Raw genomic sequence first — 19,241 nt, forward strand, 5'->3', positions numbered from 1 at the left:
TACAGACAGTTTAGCCTGTGGAAAGAAACACATGTCAGAGGTTAGGAGCTGTTACAGTGTTCAGTGTGTGATGGGTCTGCAGTGATGATACCTGCTTGTTTCCTGATTGGAGATCAGTTCAGCAGAAGTGATGTTTTCTGCAGACCTCACTGTCTGCTGTGGTCTGTTCTTGTCCTATTTGGTGGCTGATCCAAAAAAGCAGTGATGGACGAGCAGAGAACAGAGAAGATTACTGCAGAGTGAAAATGGATCAACAACTTCAGCTGAAACAGTTCTCTGTCTGCTACTTCTTCATGTTGTGACCTCCTCTATCGGTTTGTTACAGAGATTTTCACCATGACGTGAAAGCAGCTCCCAGTGACTCTAATATGCAGTAGTGTTTGAACATGTGTAGCAAGGCTCTTTGACTCTGGCTGGATGCTCAGGGAATATGTGAATATTTGAGCTTCACCCTGTTTTAAAAACACTAAAACGTTTCATGTTTCCTCTCTGTGTCTCAAGTTATCCTCAGTTCATCTCAGCTAATCGTGTCCACTCATGACAATGATGCCATCCTGCCATGTCATGTTGAGCCCCTGGTTGAGGACCATGAGTGGTGGAGACTGGACCTTCCTCCTGACCCCGAAGACCCACAGAGCCAGCACAGGCATGTGCCCTTTAAAACTGAAACCTGGGAGGACGGAGCTGTTCAAGGATGGCCTGAAAAGCTGCAACGCATTGATCAAGATCAAGAAGGTGGAGCTCTCAGGTGAAGGAATATACAGATGTTTCCTCCCAGAGTTACAGAGTCATGTTTTTTTTTCTCTCTCTGTTAATTAAAAACATTTATTTCACAGTCAAACGTTGCTAAAACTGCAGTGACAACAGCAGCACTGTGATCCAGACCTCTGCAAACAGCAGCTGTGAATGAAAAATAACAAAATTAGAGGTAAAAATATTCTTTGTAAAGATCACAATAAACAGTGACCTGTTTTATGCCCTATTCTCAAATAAGTTGGAGCTTTGTAGAAAATATAAATAAAAACAGTGATTTGCAAATCACATAAACTCATTTGATTCACAGCAGAACATAGAAAACACCAAGTGTTTAAATTGAGACCTTTTACTATTTATTGAAAAAAAAAAAACATCAGCTCAGTTTGAAGCTGATGGCAGCAACACAAAAAAGCTGGAGGGATAGTTTGTCACTACCTGGCAGCAGGTCAGTAACATGAAATAAAAAGAGGCAGAGCTTCACCTGTCAGCAAAAACCTGTTTCTACTAACCATGGAACAACTTCAGAATAAAAGTGCAAAGACTTTGAGTTCTCCTTCAGTAACGTCTCCTGTGTGGGATGTTCTTATTTTTAGGCGGAGGAGGACTGATCGCTGCTGCTGCTGCAGTGAGTTTCTTCCTCCTGCTGATCCTGGGTGGAGCAGGTGGATACTGACTTAGACAGAGGTCAGTTTCTATCAGAGCACTTTCATCAAATATGATTGTTTCTGTTGTTCCGTCTCTGCTTTGAAGTTTCTTAAACTTGTGATATTCAGTTGTGTTTTGTTTTAAAGAGAGTGACTCCTGCTCACACACCGGTGTAGAGGCCTTGATGAAGAGAGCCTCAGCATGTGGAAACCAACAGCTGGACGCAAAGAGTCAGAAGAAGAGATCCTAGAAGCTGCTGAAGAGAAGACTTGAACATTTCTTATTGAGCAGAAGTTTGGATTTCAGCTTGAATCTCAACACCAGTCACTAATTTGGTTGATCCAAGATGGCGCCGCGTATGGATGCCCTGGTGCTTCAGTGCGTTACTTCTGTTTTGTTTTTGTGCATAACTTCTGTGTCTGGGCACTCCTCTGGATATTCTTACACCAGAGAAGAGCTCCTTAACTACAGGACTACAACACCTGTGGATTTACTTCCAATATTTGTCGCATCTGCGGCAGATTTACTGCTCTGACTCTGATCAGGAAAGTGAGACGCCGAAAGAGAGGTAAGCGAGCCGGCGCACTCGTGCGTCTGAGGAGACGCGGACTGCGAACTGCTCTTCCTGGGATCTTCCTTTCCAATGTACGCTCACTCAGGAATAAGATAGACGAGCTGGCCCTGATGAGAAGCATGAACAGAGACTTTGCCTCCTCCTGTGTCTTATGTTTTACGGAGACGTGGCTCTGTGAGGACATCCCGGACAGCGTGCTCAAGCTGGAGGGCTTTCATCTGCTGCGTGCGGACCGGCAGGCCTCTCTCTCTGGTAAGACCAAAGGTGGAGGTCTCTGCTTCTACATTAATAGTGGCTGGTGCACAGATGTAACAGTGATTGCTCAGCACTGCTCTTCCTCTCTGGAATACCTTTTTATTCACTGCAAACCGTTTTATTCTCCGCGGGAGTTTGCTTCATTCATCCTGGCCGCTGTTTACATCCCGCCAGATGCGGATGCGCAGGCAGCTCAGTGCGCACTCGCGGAGCAGACACTGCACATGGAGCGGACATACCCGGACTCTCTCATCATTGCTCTTGGGGACTTTAACAAAGCCAATCTGAGCCATGAGCTTCCCAAATACAAGCAGTATATTAAATGCCCGACCAGAGAGGAGAGGACAATTAGACCACTGCTACAGCACGATCAGCGGGGCCTATCGTGCGGTGCCCCGCGCTTCACTCGGACTTTCTGACCACGTCATGATCCACCTGATCCCCGCGTACAGACAGAGGCTGAAGCTCTCCAAACCTGTCGTGAGGACCAAAAAACTGTGGAGCAACGAGGCTGTGGAGGAGCGTCGCACGTGTTTGGAGTCTACAGACTGGGACACAATGAAGGCTGCTTCTAACAGCTTGGACGAGTTTACGGACACTGTCACCTCCTATATCCACTTCTGTGAGGACAGCATTGTGCCATCACGCACCAGGGTGAGTTATAACAATGACAAACCCTGGTTTACTCCTAAACTCAAAAAGCTGTGGCTGGAAAAGAGAAAGGCGTTCAGAAGCGGAGACAGGGACTGCTACAGAGAGGCCAAGTACAGGTTCACTAAGGAAGTGGACATTGCAAAACATCAGCACTCTGAGAAGATGCAGCAGCAGATCTCAGACAATGACTCAGCCTCTGTGTGGAAAGGTTTTAGGAATATCACCAACTACAAGCCTAAAACCCCCCACTCCACTGATGACTTGCTCTTGGCCAACACCCTTAACGACTTCTACTGCCGTTTTGACGAGCCATCAGGCAGCCTTCACACCTCCAACGGCCCCAACAATAGAGACACTTTGGACACTCATTCCCCCACCTCTCCCCCCTCCATAGAGCCATCACCACATTCAAACACTTCACCTACAACACCCCCCTCCTCACCCCACACAAAAGAGGATTTCACACCACCTCCTCCCACCACAACTCTTCATATTCATGAAGCAGATGTGAGGAAGCAGTTTAAGAGTCTGAATGCTCGGAAAGCTCCCGGCCCAGACGGTGTGTCTCCTGCCACCCTCAGACACTGTGCAAACGAGCTGGCCCCAGTGTTTTCTGGCATTTTCAACTCCTCACTGCAGGCATGTCATGTGCCTGCCTGCTTCAAGTCCTCTACCATAATCCCTGTCCCCAAGAAACCTAGGATCACTGGACTAAATGACTACAGACCCGTGGCTCTAACATCTGTGGTCATGAAGTCATTTGAGCGCCTGGTTCTCTCCTATCTCAAGACCCTCACGGCCCCCCTCCTGGACCCCCTGCAGTTTGCATACAGAGCCAACAGGTCTGTAGACGACGCCATCAACATGGCCCTACACTTCATCCTGCAGCATCTGGACTCCCCAGGAACCTACGCCAGGATCCTGTTTGTGGACTTCAGCTCTGCCTTCAACACCATCCTTCCAGACCATCTCCGAGGCAAGCTTTCCCAGATGAATGTGCCTGATCCCATCTGCCGGTGGATCACTGACTTCCTGACGGACAGGAAGCAACATGTGAGGCTGGGAAAGAATGTCTCGGACTCCCGGACCATCAGCACCGGCTCCCCTCAGGGCTGTGTTCTTTCTCCTCTGCTCTTCTCCCTATACACCAACTGCTGCACCTCCACCCACCAGTCTGTCAAGCTAATCAAGTTTGCAGATGACACCACCGTTATTGGACTCATCTCGGACGGGGATGAGTCTGCCTACAGGAGGGAGGTTGAACGTCTGGTGTCCTGGTGCAGCCACAACAACCTGGTGCTGAATGCCCAGAAGACAGTGGAGATTATTGTGGACTTCAGGAAGCACACAGCTCCACTCCCCCTCATCATCCTGTCTGACACCCCCATCACCTCTGTGGACTCATTCCGCTTCCTGGGTACCACCATCACCCAGGACCTGAAGTGGGAGCCCACCATCACCTCCGTCATTAAGAAAGCCCAGCAGAGGATGTACTTCCTGAGGCAGCTGAAGAAATTCAACCTGCCAACACGGACGATGACGCAATTCTACACTGCAATCATCGAGTCCATCCTCACCTCCTCCATCACTGTGTGGTACGCTGGAGCCACTATCAGGGACAAACAGAGACTGCAGCGTGTTGTGCGCTCTGCTGAGAAGGTGATTGGCTGCAGACTCCCATCTCTGCAGGACCTGTACACCTCCAGGAAACTGGGGCGTGCAGCTCGGATCACAGCTGACCCTTCTCACCCTGGACACAGTCTGTTTGACCTGCTCCCCTCAGGCAGGAGGCTCCGGTCCATTCGCACCAAAACCTCTCGCCATAAGAACAGTTTCTTCCCCTCTGCTGTCGGACACATGAACAATAACCGTATGACTGTTCCCACCACTAACACATGACCCTACGCTGTGTTCACTGCATCATTCCATGTTTGGCACTGATCACCACCTGCACTCATGTATATATCATGTATATATCTATCTACTTAGCACTTTTAATTCTTACTCTTATTTTTATTTTCATGTCTATTTAAACGTAATTTATAACAGTATGTTTGCACTGAAGCACCGCAGCAATTTCCTAATGTTGTAAACCTGCTCAACATTTGGCAATAAAACCCTTTCTGATTCTGATTCTGATTCTGATTCTAATTTGAAGCTGTGAGCTGATGTCAGAGTCGGGAAATGAAGGAAGGACACACAGATCCTGATCTGATCACAAAGACCTCTGATGTTTGTCTTATAAGGTCAGAAACTCTGCAGCTGACCTGGAGCACCAGGGTGGTTCACCTGAAGACCTCAGAGGCTGAACACACAGAGCTCCAGCTGTGCTGTGTCCTTTCAGTGCAATAACAGAGCTGGACACTAGAGGTCACTGTTTGATTTAGTGTCAAAACACTGACGCTGACTTGTTCCACATATGAGTGGGAGCCTCTGCTTCCAGCATACAAACATGTCAAAGAGTCTTTTAAAACTAATCTTATATAATTTACATCATTTTAAATATAATTATTTTCTATTTATGTGACTACATGTGTAGCATACATTTGATTTTTAGTCAAATTCATATAACATACATGATAAATATGAAGTGAAAAAAACTTTTTTTTAAGAAAAAGATTTATTTAAAAACATTCAGGAACATTGTACATGTACTGTTTTTTATTTAAATGGTTGTAACCTATTAGTGTAATGAACAAAACAGAGTCGTGAAGCACGGCAACAGAATAAAGGCTAAATAATTTGAAGCATAGATGAAATACATTTTATGAAAGTTTGACCATATTTGATCCAAAAGAAGAGGTCAGAGGTCCAAAGTAACCTGATATTTATCATGTATCATTCGCTACATGCTGTCAGTACCAACAATGACATAGTTTTAAATAAATGGCTCTATATAACATTATCATTACTCTGACTTGTACTTTATAAATGTTGAAATTACACAGGACACTTTTAAGAATCATAATTTTTGACTTTTAAGTTTTTTTGTCAATTTTCAACCAACAACTCATAAAGTTTACCGTGAAGACCTCGATGGATGTAAGCCAGATTTTATTGGATTTTTATAACATGATCTTGCTCTACACCCTACAGAGTTTTATCAGAATACATTCAAACTTTTAGAGCTGTTGTGTTTACAGACAGAATGAAATGCAAATGTTGCCAAAAACATGAGCTTCTTGTTGAAGGTAATAAGAAACTCCTGAAACCATTTTGAGCTCCTCTTTGGTTTACACATGATCGGATTCGGCACTGAACTGATGCAATATGCAATCAAGGTCATCCGTCCCTGTGTTCGTCATGCTCAGTGTTTATCTAATAAACACCAAGGAATGTGCAGCAGTGAACGTTAGAAACTGATCAGACTTGAGTGTCTGGTTTGCAGTGACTCGTTAATCATTGTCTCAGTTCCTGTTTCCTGCTCGGCTCCAGCGACTTGTTTCACTTTGAGAGTGACAGATTGAATCACTGTGTCAGCGTCTAGGGTCTTTATCTGTGGTAAGTCTTTTTTTTTATTTGTTTGTTTTCGTTTTTCATTTGTTTTGAGTCAGAGAACAAACAAACAAGAACCTTATAACAAAACACAAAAAATGTGAAAAACAAAGGGATTTTTTCTACATGTTACTGAATAAACTCTGAATAAAGTCAGACTGTTGTTTCTCTGTCAAACTGTGAGCACATACAAGATGATAAATGTTTCTGTCAGTTGTTAAAAGCTCCCACAAAGCTCCAAATGTAGCAGCAAAAAGCTGTATTATGTTTATAAAGAACTGTTCTTGGAGTCGTGCAGAGACCTGCACGTAAAGCAGGACTTTGTCTCATCAAGGTGACTTAAAAGAAACTCTGAGCTTTCAGTCTTAGTCATGTGCTTAAGTTACACTGATACTGAGCAAGTTAATTTTAAACTAAAAGGTCATAGTCTAAGCTGATCTGTGTTCCTGGTGAGTGTTTGAGGGTCACCTCCAGCCTTGGCTGAGTCTTTGTGCTTTTCTTTAATTTATTTGCCCAAAAGAGATAAAACACAGAGCTGACTGACTGCAGCAGGTTTCTCAGATTTTCTTTCTGTCAATGCCACAGGCTGGTGCTGATTGGTCTGCTGTTTACAGAGTGGGCGGAGTAAACTCACATGAATAATTTCAGTTTCTTCTTTGAAAATGACTGCTTGATACAAACTCAGGAGCACAGCTGTCTGAAACGACTGAAGATGAAGCACGTTTGTAGAATTTACTGAGATTAAAGTGTTGAACTGTGACAATCATCAGTTAACACGACTTTTCAGCTGTTTGGGGGCAGAGTCAATTTCCTCCTCAGAAAAAAAACCTGTATGTTTGGAGGTGTTTGGTTGATTTTAAGCTTTAAGCTCAACAGGTTTATTCTGTACTCTGTCAATCAAAACGAGAGAGCTCACTTTTCTGCTTTCAAAGGAAGATATAGCAGCAGCTACTACTGTTTACTACACTGTAAAAACCCACATGCCCTTCTCAGGACTTTTATTTATTTGGCAATCATGTTGGCTGTGTTATAGATTGTGACATTTTGAAGGAAATTGTCTTTTTATTCACATTTTTGAACTAGATGTCATCCATACTCTGCTGATTAATCACTTAATCAAATTGAGCACTTTTCAAAATTATAAAACATTAAGTGGTTTTTAGAATTTTAAGCCTTTAAATGACAGCTTAAACATCTGATGTATTAATTATTTAGTCAAACAAAAAATAATTTTCCATATAATAAATAGGATGAGGATGTGACATTGGGGTGATTAGATTCTTGGGCATGTCAAAGAACAGCAACAACATTGATTTGATTGCATTATTCTTTTTTATGTAGTGTCTTTCGACACAAAAATGCCCCATTCACGTCTACTGAAACCACATTTTTTATTCTCTCTTGTAATACTGTTGTAGTATAAAACCATGCATCCTGTAATGTCAGCATTTTATTTTGAAGAAAAGCTGTATTTATTTTACATTTTTACTGTATTCCCTCAGATTCAGCCATTTTGCCATTGTAGGTTAATGCACAAAATTCTTGTCTTTTTGCAACTGGTGTGACCACCAGGGATCCCCAAGAGTGATTTATATGCACGTGTGTGTGAAACTACTTTTAAATCAACATGTGTTTCATTATTGAGCACATTTATTATGCAAACTGCACCAGCACTGAAAACTTTAACAACAAAAGATAAGCACAACAGAATATATGTATAAATTTGAAACTGTGTAACTGATATCACACAGGTTCTTAGCAATTTTCTACTCTGAGTACTGAAAGGACTTAATTCACAGAATGTTTTCTCTATGGATGTGCTTTCAATCTTACATGCAAATCCAACCACCAACCTTCAGATTAGCAGATGACCTGCTCTACCTCCTCCAAATCAGCAAAAAACATCAACAATTCTGTGTTTTTCTGTCATTATGGGGTGCTGTGTGTACATTAATGGCTGCAATATAACAAAAAGTGAAAAATTTAAGGAGGTCTGAATACTTTCCACACCCACTGTATTTATATTATTTTTACTATGCAGAAATCCAGAATGCGTTCAATGAAGGACAGGCTTCTCTTGGTTTTCTATCATGATGTTATCCTTCTTCTTCTAACATGGCATTGTGGAGGTAAGTTGCCGAGTAATATTGAACAATGAAAATAATGTTAATGTGGTGAGAGTTTTTGTGTATATGTGATGGGAGTGTTGCAAGACAACTGGAAGAAAGATATAAAGAAAACACCACCTGGGAAATTGCAGCCCAAGAAAAATTACCCAAAGCAAGTGTAATTATATTACCAGTATTTGTTTATTATACTTTATCCACAGGTCAGTCTCAGATGATTGGTCCAACTCAACCATTGGTTGTAATGACAGGGGATGACATCATTTTACCATGCCAGCTAGATCCAGCTAGGGATGCTGTTGACTTGACTGTGGAATGGTCTAGACATGACCTTAAACCAAGATTTGTCCACTTAAAGCGGGACGATGCGGAGCTCGTGACTCAGAATACTTTATACTCCAGAAGAACATCACTGTCTGTCAACAAACTGAAATGCGGTGACATTTCATTGAAACTCTCCAAAGTGCAAGTCTCTGATGCAGGAATGTATAACTGCCTTGTTCCTGAAATTGGTGCAGAAACTGGGATGGAGCTCGTTGTTGGTAAGTTGATATCAATACCATTTGCTCTTAAAAAAAAAAAGAAAAACATTAAGGGATGGGATACTGACAAATAACAGAAGGTTACCTTGGATGACAAGATGGATATTCTACTGGGAAGTTAATCATCTACAGGAGCATATAAGTTGAATAAAATTTGGGAAAGACAGATTAGTTCTTACTTGAGCTAACATAGCTAACTGGATTGAGATTTGGACTGACCAGACTCATGGCATAGTTTATTGAGTTCTCAAGAAGTGCAGTTTACTAACAGGAGAGAGGTGTGGAAGATAGTGAGGGTATTTAGAATTAGAGACATTTCATAGGGCATTAAGGCCAATGAGAGGAACATTTGGGCAGCTGGGTAAAAAACAACAAAAGAAAAAAGCATTTGACCCGACCAGATGGACATTTAACCCTTTAAGACCTACCATAGAACCAAGTCCGCCAGAGCTTATATTATATTTTTATATACTGTAGTGCCATATAGCATTTCAAGTTGCTATACATCAATACAACAATTATAGCCCAGATTTTAATAATATGTATTCATTAAGTGCATAGTAATTACATAAATTGCAAAAAAGTGCAATAAACTACAAAAAAATTGAAAATCGTTTTTGCTTTTTTAACATATATTTCTAGTTAGAGAAATTTAAGAGGCTTATCCCCCAAAACTGTAAATACAAAAAAGTTGCACAAAATAGTTTCCCACCACAGGAAATTTATTTTGAGTGTCTTCATATTTTTATTTTTGAAATACACCAATTTTTATACACTGCAGGAAAAACGAAAATAAATATTATAATGCAAATTTGCAAAAAAGCAGCATATGCATCAAAATAAACTATTTCCAGCAGTGCAATATGAGTCCTAAGCATCTCAGAAATGACACAGAAAGTCATAAAGTCAAACATAACTTTTAAAAACACCAGTATAGGCCCTGAGGCCCTGATGGTAAAAAAGACTACATTTCCACGAAAATGACGTCACTTCCGGTTTCGGGCAGGTAATGGCGGACATGCAAAAGTTCGCGCTGACGTCTATTCCAACGTAGGAAGTGTTATGAACAGCTGATCGGATCGGCAAAGCGTGTTTCTGGAATATTATGTTTTTGTTCCTGCAAGTGCTTTTTATGCAGTTTTTGCAAAGCTTTATGTGGAAGGAAACCGTGACCTAGGACAAGCTGATGGCATAAGATGTAAGTACAACTCCTCCGGTTTCATATGCAAAAAAAATTATTGCGCCAGCTTACGTGGTTGCAGTGCTACCGGGATTTAAAAATAGTTACGTAAAACAGAGCGTGCCCGCTCCGACCGGCTCTAAAGGGTTAAATATGTAACAGGATTAAATCGGACAACCATAATGGATCTTTAAAAGAGCATAGTAGTATTTATAATTACAATTTAAGCCACTGTACCATTTCAACAAAAAGCTTAAGTATATGGCGTGACCACAGAGTAATTGAAGGTAATCGGGAAGGAATTTGGAATAACATGAACCACTGAAATAATTCAAAAATGTTTTAATTCTTAACTTTGCATTCCAAATAACTTTTATCCTTATTTCCCCTGTAGGTTCTGTTTCTTCTGTAGTCATGGAGATATCCAAAGTCAAAAATGAAATCTTCTTTAAATGCAAATCTAATGGCTGGTATCCAGAGCCTCACGTGTTTTGGCTGAACAGTCAGGGAAATGAAATCACAGCTGAATCTACAAACAGTGCCAAAGGTTCTGATGGCCTCTATACTGTCAGCAGCACTGTGACTGTGAACAAGAAACAGACCTACAGTCTCACCTGCAGAGTCCAACAGAAGAACATCAACCAGACTGAAGAAGCATATATCCATGTATCAGGTAGAAAAATGATATATGCCTGACTCAGGGCTGGACTGGGACAAAAATTCGGCCCGGGCATTTTGACTAGAGACCGGCCCACCAGGTATTATAGGAAGAGCCAAAAAGCCTTTGAATGAAAACAAACGCTGTTTGTGACAGTGATGTAAACTGTCTTGTTGGTATATGTATGATTTCTATACATTTTACATCAGATAAAAACTTTGGTTGTAAGATTCAGATAATTATTTATTATAAGCTAGACATTTTAAATGAGAATAAGAAAGAAAAGTATTTCTTTGTGCCCCCCATTCCCTGTTAATTTCCCTAACTGGCCCCCTGGCAAAACTTTGCTTGACCCTCCCCTGCACAGTTTCCACCTCTCAGCTATGTAGAAAAGGATCCTCTCAGAAACAGTTCATAACTTCCCTTCAACTCATTCATGTCACCTAAAGGGTAAACCTGTTTCTCCATCACCTGTTCAGCTCTGATGATTCAGTAAGGACATCTCCTGGTTTCATCTTCATGTTTCCCTCTCACCATATATCCAAACCGATATCACGACCAGCAGCTTTACAGCTGTGGCTCCAGCAAACATCAGCTGATACTAGAAAGTAATATTAAATAAATTCTAACAACAGCTGATCAAGCTTAAACGTGCTGCTGTTGTTTAGCGCGACATCCGCTGGTTTCCTCTTTCTGGCGCAAAGTGGGCGATAAACAAGAGTGAATGGTGTCAGAAAAGCCAATCAGCCGATCATTGATCAGTTTCATGATTGAAGTAGCAACAGGAGAGGGAGGGGGAGAGAATGAGAGAAGAAGAAACAGCTGTGCTTTCTGGGGGGCAAAATACCTCCAGCTTTCTGTCTTTTTCATTCTAGCTGAAGTACAGGACAAACTTTGTTTCTTTTCAGCTCAATACGAAACGCGTAATATTTTCTCTGAATACGGGACGATTCCGTTTTTTACGGGAAGGTTGGCAACTCTACTAACTAAACTTATGAATAAAATAAAGTTCACTATCAGTAGTAGCACCCACCAGCTGTATAGAAACTCTGTCATGCTAGCTAGTACGCAGTACGAGTTATTGTAACTGACTGTAAAAAGTCAGCACAACGAAAATTAACTACAGCAAAACTTGGTTTATATCTGACCCAGATAGACTGCAGGTCATAACTTCTTACCTGAACTTCAGTTCACCTGTGGCCGTCTCAGGTCTCTCCTCCTGCTTCCCCTCCTTTCCCTCATCCACCTGCTGGCCTCAGTGGAAGCTCCGCCATAGCCACCACCAAACAACTGTTATTTTTACAGCATCTGGTCAATCCACCACCTTTCATTGTTTATACCGTTACAAAAGACAAACCAAAAAAACCCCATGGGCCCATGAAAACGAAAAATCACAATCGGCCCACCGAGCAAATGCCCAGTATGCCCCATGGCCAGTCCAGCTATGGCCTGACTTTATTAGTTATTCACATTACTTCTTATTTACAGACAGTATATTCTGTGTGCTTTCTAATTTAAGGTGATTTCTACTTGGTCCAGTGTAATCCTGCTGATCAGATTACTATCAACCTAGCTGTTTGCTTAATATTGATTGTTACAACAGTATTACTAATATGGAAATGCGGACAAAAGAAAACAAGTAAGTTCTAACTTTATCATACTTTTCTGACAAACGCAGATAATCATTAAATTCATGGATGCAGTAGTTTGGAACTTTAAACACGTACTGATTACTAAATTTATCCCTACCTTTGGAACCAACATAATCTATTTTTTTTTTAGTGTTCTAGTTTAAAATGTTTCTTAAAAACATAATATATATATCTAACTGATATTTATTAGGTTTCATTAATACTGTTTCAGTGCGAATTATTTAACTTTTTTGTTATGTTGATTATGATTTCATTTTCCCCTGCAAATGTGAAATTTTGGGGGGAAAAATGTTTACTGTAGGAAGCAAGTAAGTTTTTTAGCTCTCAGTGATATTACTTTTCAACATTTTTTTTTCATTTTTATTCACACAGAAATCAGCATACATGATGAGGATGAAAATGAACTACATCAAACAGAGATGGAGGAAAAATTACAGAGAGAACGTGAGGAAAAGAAAAGACTTGAAGAGGAGTTGCAGAACAATGAGGAAGACTTAAAACACATCAGACAAACCATTGAAAAACTGATGGAACAGAAGACATTTCTGAAGAACCAGAGAGAAAAACTCATCACTCTACTGCAGGAGGACAAGAGAGAGATGAAAGAGATCACGAAAAGGTTGGAGAAAGAAACCCCATTCCTTGACAAAGAGAGAAAAATGAATAAGCGTGAAGATAAAAAAACTGACCTGGAAAAGAGAACAGAAGTACATCAAGAACTGTTAAAGATGACAGAAAAGCTAATGGAGGAAACGGAGAACATTATAATCCAAATGACAGAAAGAAAGGGAAAACTAGAAATAGACAAGGAACAAATTATTAAACACTTGAGAAAGAAACACAAAGACATAGAAGAGATTAAGAAGAAACTGTCAGAGAAACAAGCGAGAAACACTGAACAGGTGTGCAAGTTTTTCTTGTATATATTTCTTGCTAAAATCACATGTACCAACTGTCGTGTTGTGTTCAGTTTACATTTCCAGTGTCTTCAATTATAAACCTAACCCGTTTTTTTGCTTTTCTTCCTCAGCAAAGGACAGAGTAACACGACAAAAAAACATGGATTTTGCTGGGTTTTTTTCTCTTGCTGTCGTTTTGCAATGTGATGCCTAATGTTTCTTTATTTGTTTGATTTAAATTTATACTATATACTTTTAAACAAGAAATGCAGTTTGACTGTATTTTATCATAGGAGATAAACATTTTTGTGATTCTTTAAATCTTTTGTCTTTGTGAAAGTAAGAATTACACTGTGAAAGCAAGAAGAAAATATGCTCTCTGTATTGTCATGAGACCTGGGGTAGAAAAAGATTAAACTCCCCAAAAAACAAAAAAAATGAAAGAGATTTAGAAGAAACTGTCAGAGAAACAAGCGAGAAACACTGAACAGGTGTGTAAGTTTTTCTTTAATATATTTCTTGCTAAAGTCACATGTACAAACTGTCGTGTTGTGTTCAATTTACGTTCCCAGTGTCTTTAATGTCTCTCCTTTTTTTTTAATCAGCGAAGGACAGAGTAAAACAACAAATAAAACATGGGTTATTTTTGTCAGTGCTGTCATTTTGCAATGTGATGCCGGATATTTCTATATTTTTTTGCTTTAAATTTATACTATATACAGTTTAACAAGACATGCATTTTGAGTGAATTTTATCATAGAATATTTTATTTTAGGCAGCACGGTGGCACGGTGGTTAGCACTGTTGCCGCGCAGCAAGAAGGTCCTGAGTTCAATTCCAACATCAGGCCGGGGTCTTTCTGTGTGGAGTTTGCATGTTCTCCCCGTGTTTGCGTGGGTTCCCTCCGGGTACTCCGGCTTCCTCCCACCGTCCAAAGACATGCAGCTTGTGGGGATAGGTTAATTGGATAATCCAAATTGTCACTAGGTGTGAATGTGCGAATGAATGTGAGTGCGACTGGTTGTCTGTCCCTGTGTGTTGGCCCTGCGACAGACTGGCGACCTGTCCAGGGTGTAACCCGCCTCTCGCCCTATGACAGCTGGGATAGGCTCCAGCGCCCCCCGCGACCCTGAAAAGGATAAGCGGAAGCGAATGGATGGATGAATATTTTATTTTGTTTCTTTAGAATAAAATAGAAGAGATTCAGAAGAAACTCACTTGATGAACATCTGTCTAAGAAGTCAGATGTTTATTTTACTTGAATTTTTTTTTCTCTTTGAGTTTAATGAATATGCTAAAATACAGAGGGAGAATCACCAATTAACTTAATATGCACACAGAAACAAGGAAAAATTTCAAATGTCACCCAGAAAGATTCCAGTTGAACATGTTAATTCTATAAAAGCCAAGACAATAAAACATGCAGTATGTTGAACTGTAAACTGTAAAGCTGTATTTATAAAAACAAACTATAACTTCTAAACAATAGTGTTTTATTAAGGTGTACACGGCAAGTCCAAGAAGAAGAGGAAACAATTTACTATGTACTATAAACACTATTATTAAGCAGCAGTTTTTCAAAAACATCGTTATGTTCAGACTTTACTGAGTAGTATTTGGGTAAAACCTAAATGGATTTTGTAAAGTGGACAGAATAGGAGAGACTACAATGATAATATTTTCCATTAACTAAAAGTAATGCTCTTGAAAGTGCTAATGTGTTACAAAAAAATATTGATGTGTTTATTATTTAAGTTGATTTCTAATAATAATTTTTCTGTTATAATTTATTCTGATGATTTAATCATCTAAACTGATCCATGATGAAAACACACCTGTGTGTAACCATGTAATCTTATCTTGGTGGGAACAAAAATTTGGAAGTCAGCCATACTTGTTGGGACCAACAGCCCTTATGAGGACCAAAATCCCGGTCCCCACAAGTTTGAAGGCATTTTTGAGACTCAGAATGTGGTTTTAGTGACAGGGTTAGAATTGGGTTTAAGCAGCTGGCATTTGTTCCTCCTAAGACGAGTAAATCTAAAAACCACAAATAAAAATAGTCACCCCACATCTACTAAAAATAGCTTTCAGGAGCGCAAACAGAGCCGAGAGGCGAACACATTCAGAAAAACAATGAAGAAATATTATAGTTTTATTTGCAAAATTTGCAAATAAAACAGCATATGCATCAAAATAAACTATTTCCAGCAGTGCAATTTGAGTCCTAAGCATCACAGAAATGATACAGAAAAGCATAAAGTCAAAGATGACTTTAAAAAACACCAGTATAGGCTCATAAGGCCCTGAAGGTAAAAAAAGAAAACAAAAAAAAACCCCACAAAATGGCGTCAATTCCGGTTTCGGGCAGGTAATGGCGGACATGAGCTAGTTCGCGCTGACGTCTATTCCAACGTAGGAAGTGTTACGAACAGCTGATCGGATCGGCAAAGCGTGTTTCTGGAATATTATGTTGTTGTTGCTGCAAGTGCTTTTTATGCAGTTTTTGCAAAGCCATATGTGGAAGGAAACTGTGACCGAGGACAAGCTGATGGCATAAGATGTAAGTACAACTCCTCCGGTTTCATATGCAAAAAAATTTTTGTGCTACTTTACGTGATTGCAGTTCTACAGGGATTTAAAAATAGTTACGCAAAACGGAGCGTGCCCGCTCTGACCAGTCTTAAAGGGTTAACTTGTGTTCTTAAGAATTATCTTCTTGATAACACACATCCATACTTTGTAAGTTATCCCATTTTCCTTTTGGCCTGCAAGGGGGTGACTTTCCCCTCTAGGCCCATCTTCTCCAGAATTGTCTTGATCACACAAAATAAAAAAGAGAAGAGAGGAAACCATGGCAACTATGTTAATCCCTAGATCCACAAGTTTTCACTGCAGAACACCAGAGGAGTACCGTAAATTGATTTATTCTTGTATATAATTTATTGTGTTCTGTATACGTCACTACAATGTGATTTGGAAAATGTCTAAATATACCGACAACAGGCACTTCCGCGGCAATCTCTTCAATCGGAGGACCCTTCACGTCAATTCCCGACGCGAGAGGGGTACCCTGCGCGTCCATAAGTGCAGCAGAGGGAGCCTGACCATGCGTCACACGTTTGACGAGTTGGGAGTGAGAACGTGTTGCCATGCCAGAGTGGCCAAATTCATTACCCCAGGGAAGAGGTGATCATTATCTCCTCATTTTAATAAATTGAGCCATTCTATGTTCTCCACAACAATGTCACAAAAAGGCTGTATGTAACCAGCAATACATCAAAGTTTGGTGCAAGGGGCACCGAAGAAACTATTTGCAAAAGATGTATACAGTGAATATTAAAATGTTTAAAAACTAATCTGATATACCTGACATAATTTTGAGTATAATTAGTTTCTATTTATGTGGATATAGTACATGTGTAGCATTCATTTGATTTTGACTCAAATACATTTACATTTTTAATGGTAAATACCAAAATAAAAGGGTTTTTATAAGAAACTGTTTATTTAAAAACATTCAGGAACATTGTACATGTACTGTTTTGTATTTAAGTGGTTGCAACCTGTTACTGTAGTGCACAAAACAAAGTCATGAAACATGTCACCAATATAAAGGCAGTAGAATTAGAATTATAGATAAAATACATTTTATGAAAGTTTGACCATATTTGACCCTAAAGAAGAGGTCAGAGGTCCAAAGTAACCTGATATTTATCATGTATCATTCGCTACATGCTGTCAGTACCAACAATGACATAGTTTTAAATAAATGGCTCTATATAACATTATCATTACTCTGACTTTCAGGTTGATCTGTTGAACTTGGGGAGAGGTCAGAGGTCAAACGTGACATGATATTTAAAATCTTTATACTTTATAAATGTTGTTACACAGTGCACTTGTACAAGTGTACAAGTTTTAAGACTTTTTGTCAATTTTCCACCAACAAGTCATAAAGTTGACCTTGGTGGACGGAAACCAGATTTCATTGGATTGTTATAACATCATCCTGCTCTACACCCTACAGAGTTTTTAGAGCTGTTTACAGACAGAACGTAATGCAAACACTACCAAAAACATGAGCTCCTTGTTGAAGGTAATAAGAAACTGCTGAGCTATCTACACATGCTCTGTAGTGATCTGGTGCAATATGCAATCAAGGTCAACCGTCCCTGTGTTCGTCATGCTCAGTGTTTATCTGATAAACACCAAGGAATGTGCAGCAGTGAACGTTAGAAACTGATCAGACTTGAGTGTCTGGTTTGCAGTGACTCGTTAATCATTGTCTCAGTCTTCGTTTCCTGCTCAGCTACAACGATTCATTTCACTTTAACAGCAACAGTTTGGATCACTGTTTCTTTATCTGTGGTAAGTCTTTTTTTATTTATTTGTCTGGTTCTTTGCTGTTTTGTTGTTTTGTTTTTTGATTCAGAGAACAAACAAACAAGAACCTTATAAAAAACACTGAAATATGTGGTTAAAGAAAAAAAAAGTTATTTTTTTTGTTGCTTTGCTGTCAAACCGTGAGCACATACAAGATGACATATGTCTGTCAGTTGTTAAAAGCTCCAAATGTAGCAGCAAAGTGTGAGAAAAGCTGTATTTATGTTTATAAAGAACTGTTCTTGGAGTCGTGCAGAGACCTGCACTCAAAGCAGGACTTTGTCTCATCAAGGTGACTTAAAAGAAACTCTGAGCTTTCAGTTTTAGTTATGTACCTAAGTTACACTGCTATGGAGCAGGTTAATTTTAAAATAAAAGGTCATAGTCTAAGCTTATCTGTGTTCCTGGTGAGTGTTTGATGGGTCATCTCCAGCCTTGGCTGAGCCTTTGTGCTTTTCTTTAATGTATTTGCCAAATAGAGATAAAACAGAGCTGACTGACTGCAGCAGGTTTCTCAGATTTTCTTTCAGGCTGGTGCTGATTGCTCTGCTGTGTACAGAGTGGGCGGAGTCAACTCACATGAATTGTTTCGGTTTCTCCTCTGAAAATGACTGCTTGATACAAACTCTTGAGAGCAAGAGTCAGTTTACTCCTCAGAAAAAATCCTGAAAGTTTGGAGGTGTTTTGTTGATTTTAAGCTTTAGACTCATCAGGTTTGTTCTGCACTCTGTCAATCATAGCTAGAGCTCACTTTTCTACTTTCAAAGGACAATATATTAGGGGCTCGATGGGTGAGAGCACTAGCCCAAAGACTCACAGTTCATGCTGAAAAAAACCCAAAAACAAAACCGGTTACCCTGATGATGACATATCACCCACAATCAGTTGTGGGAGTGTGACAGTCAGGCATTAGTACAATGTCAGCAATGTTACTCTAGTCAGTGAAACACAGGAGTGTTTGGCTGCGTTATAGCTTGCATCATGGATTTTTGCCAGAAATCTTCTTTTTTAAAATCTAGAGTCTTTTAGTCTTTTTCTCATCAATACTCTGCTTATGCATTTTGCACCATTTCGATACCTTTGTGTACAAAAATCTACACTCTCAAAATCTGCCAGAAAAACCTCAACCAACAATATTTCTTCTGCTTTTTGTCATATATCACTTGTATTAAAGTATTCACAAGTATTAAATTATCTTTTGGATTTTAAGCCTTTAAATTCCACTTTAAATGTTTGAATCATTTACTATTTATTGAAAAAACTCACAAAAAATAAATTTCCATGTAATAAATTGGATGAGGATGGGACATTGGGGGTGATTAGATTATTGGACATGTCAAAGAACAGACACAAAATGGATTGTATTGCATTATTATTTTTTGTGTAGTGCCTCTCGATACAAAAATGCCCCATTCACTT

The 19,241-nt window shown here is 39.8% G+C and overlaps 1 protein-coding gene across 3 annotated transcripts in view; it reads left to right on the forward strand.

Moving 5' to 3' along the window:
* LOC101487469 (butyrophilin subfamily 3 member A2) overlaps window positions 1–14,223 on the forward strand; it is a 406,303-nt gene extending 392,080 nt beyond the window's left edge. For 2 of the 3 annotated variants that reach the window (XM_076880171.1, XM_076880166.1), the window contains 2 exons: window positions 12,910–13,439; window positions 13,568–14,220. In XM_076880171.1, the coding sequence (XP_076736286.1) occupies window positions 12,910–13,439; window positions 13,568–13,582 (545 nt within the window). In that variant the 3' untranslated portion in view covers window positions 13,583–14,220. Of the gene's footprint in view, window positions 1–6,300; window positions 6,386–8,420; window positions 8,509–8,708; window positions 9,048–10,621; window positions 10,901–12,404; window positions 12,525–12,909; window positions 13,440–13,567 lie in introns of those variants that run through there. The other variant, XM_024800593.2, reaches the window with a different exon arrangement.
* Window positions 14,224–19,241: the final 5,018 nt, after the last annotated feature.

The sequence above is a fragment of the Maylandia zebra genome, linkage group LG3 (genome assembly GCF_041146795.1).
Source record: "Maylandia zebra isolate NMK-2024a linkage group LG3, Mzebra_GT3a, whole genome shotgun sequence".
NCBI classification, from domain to species: Eukaryota; Metazoa; Chordata; class Actinopteri; order Cichliformes; family Cichlidae; genus Maylandia; species Maylandia zebra.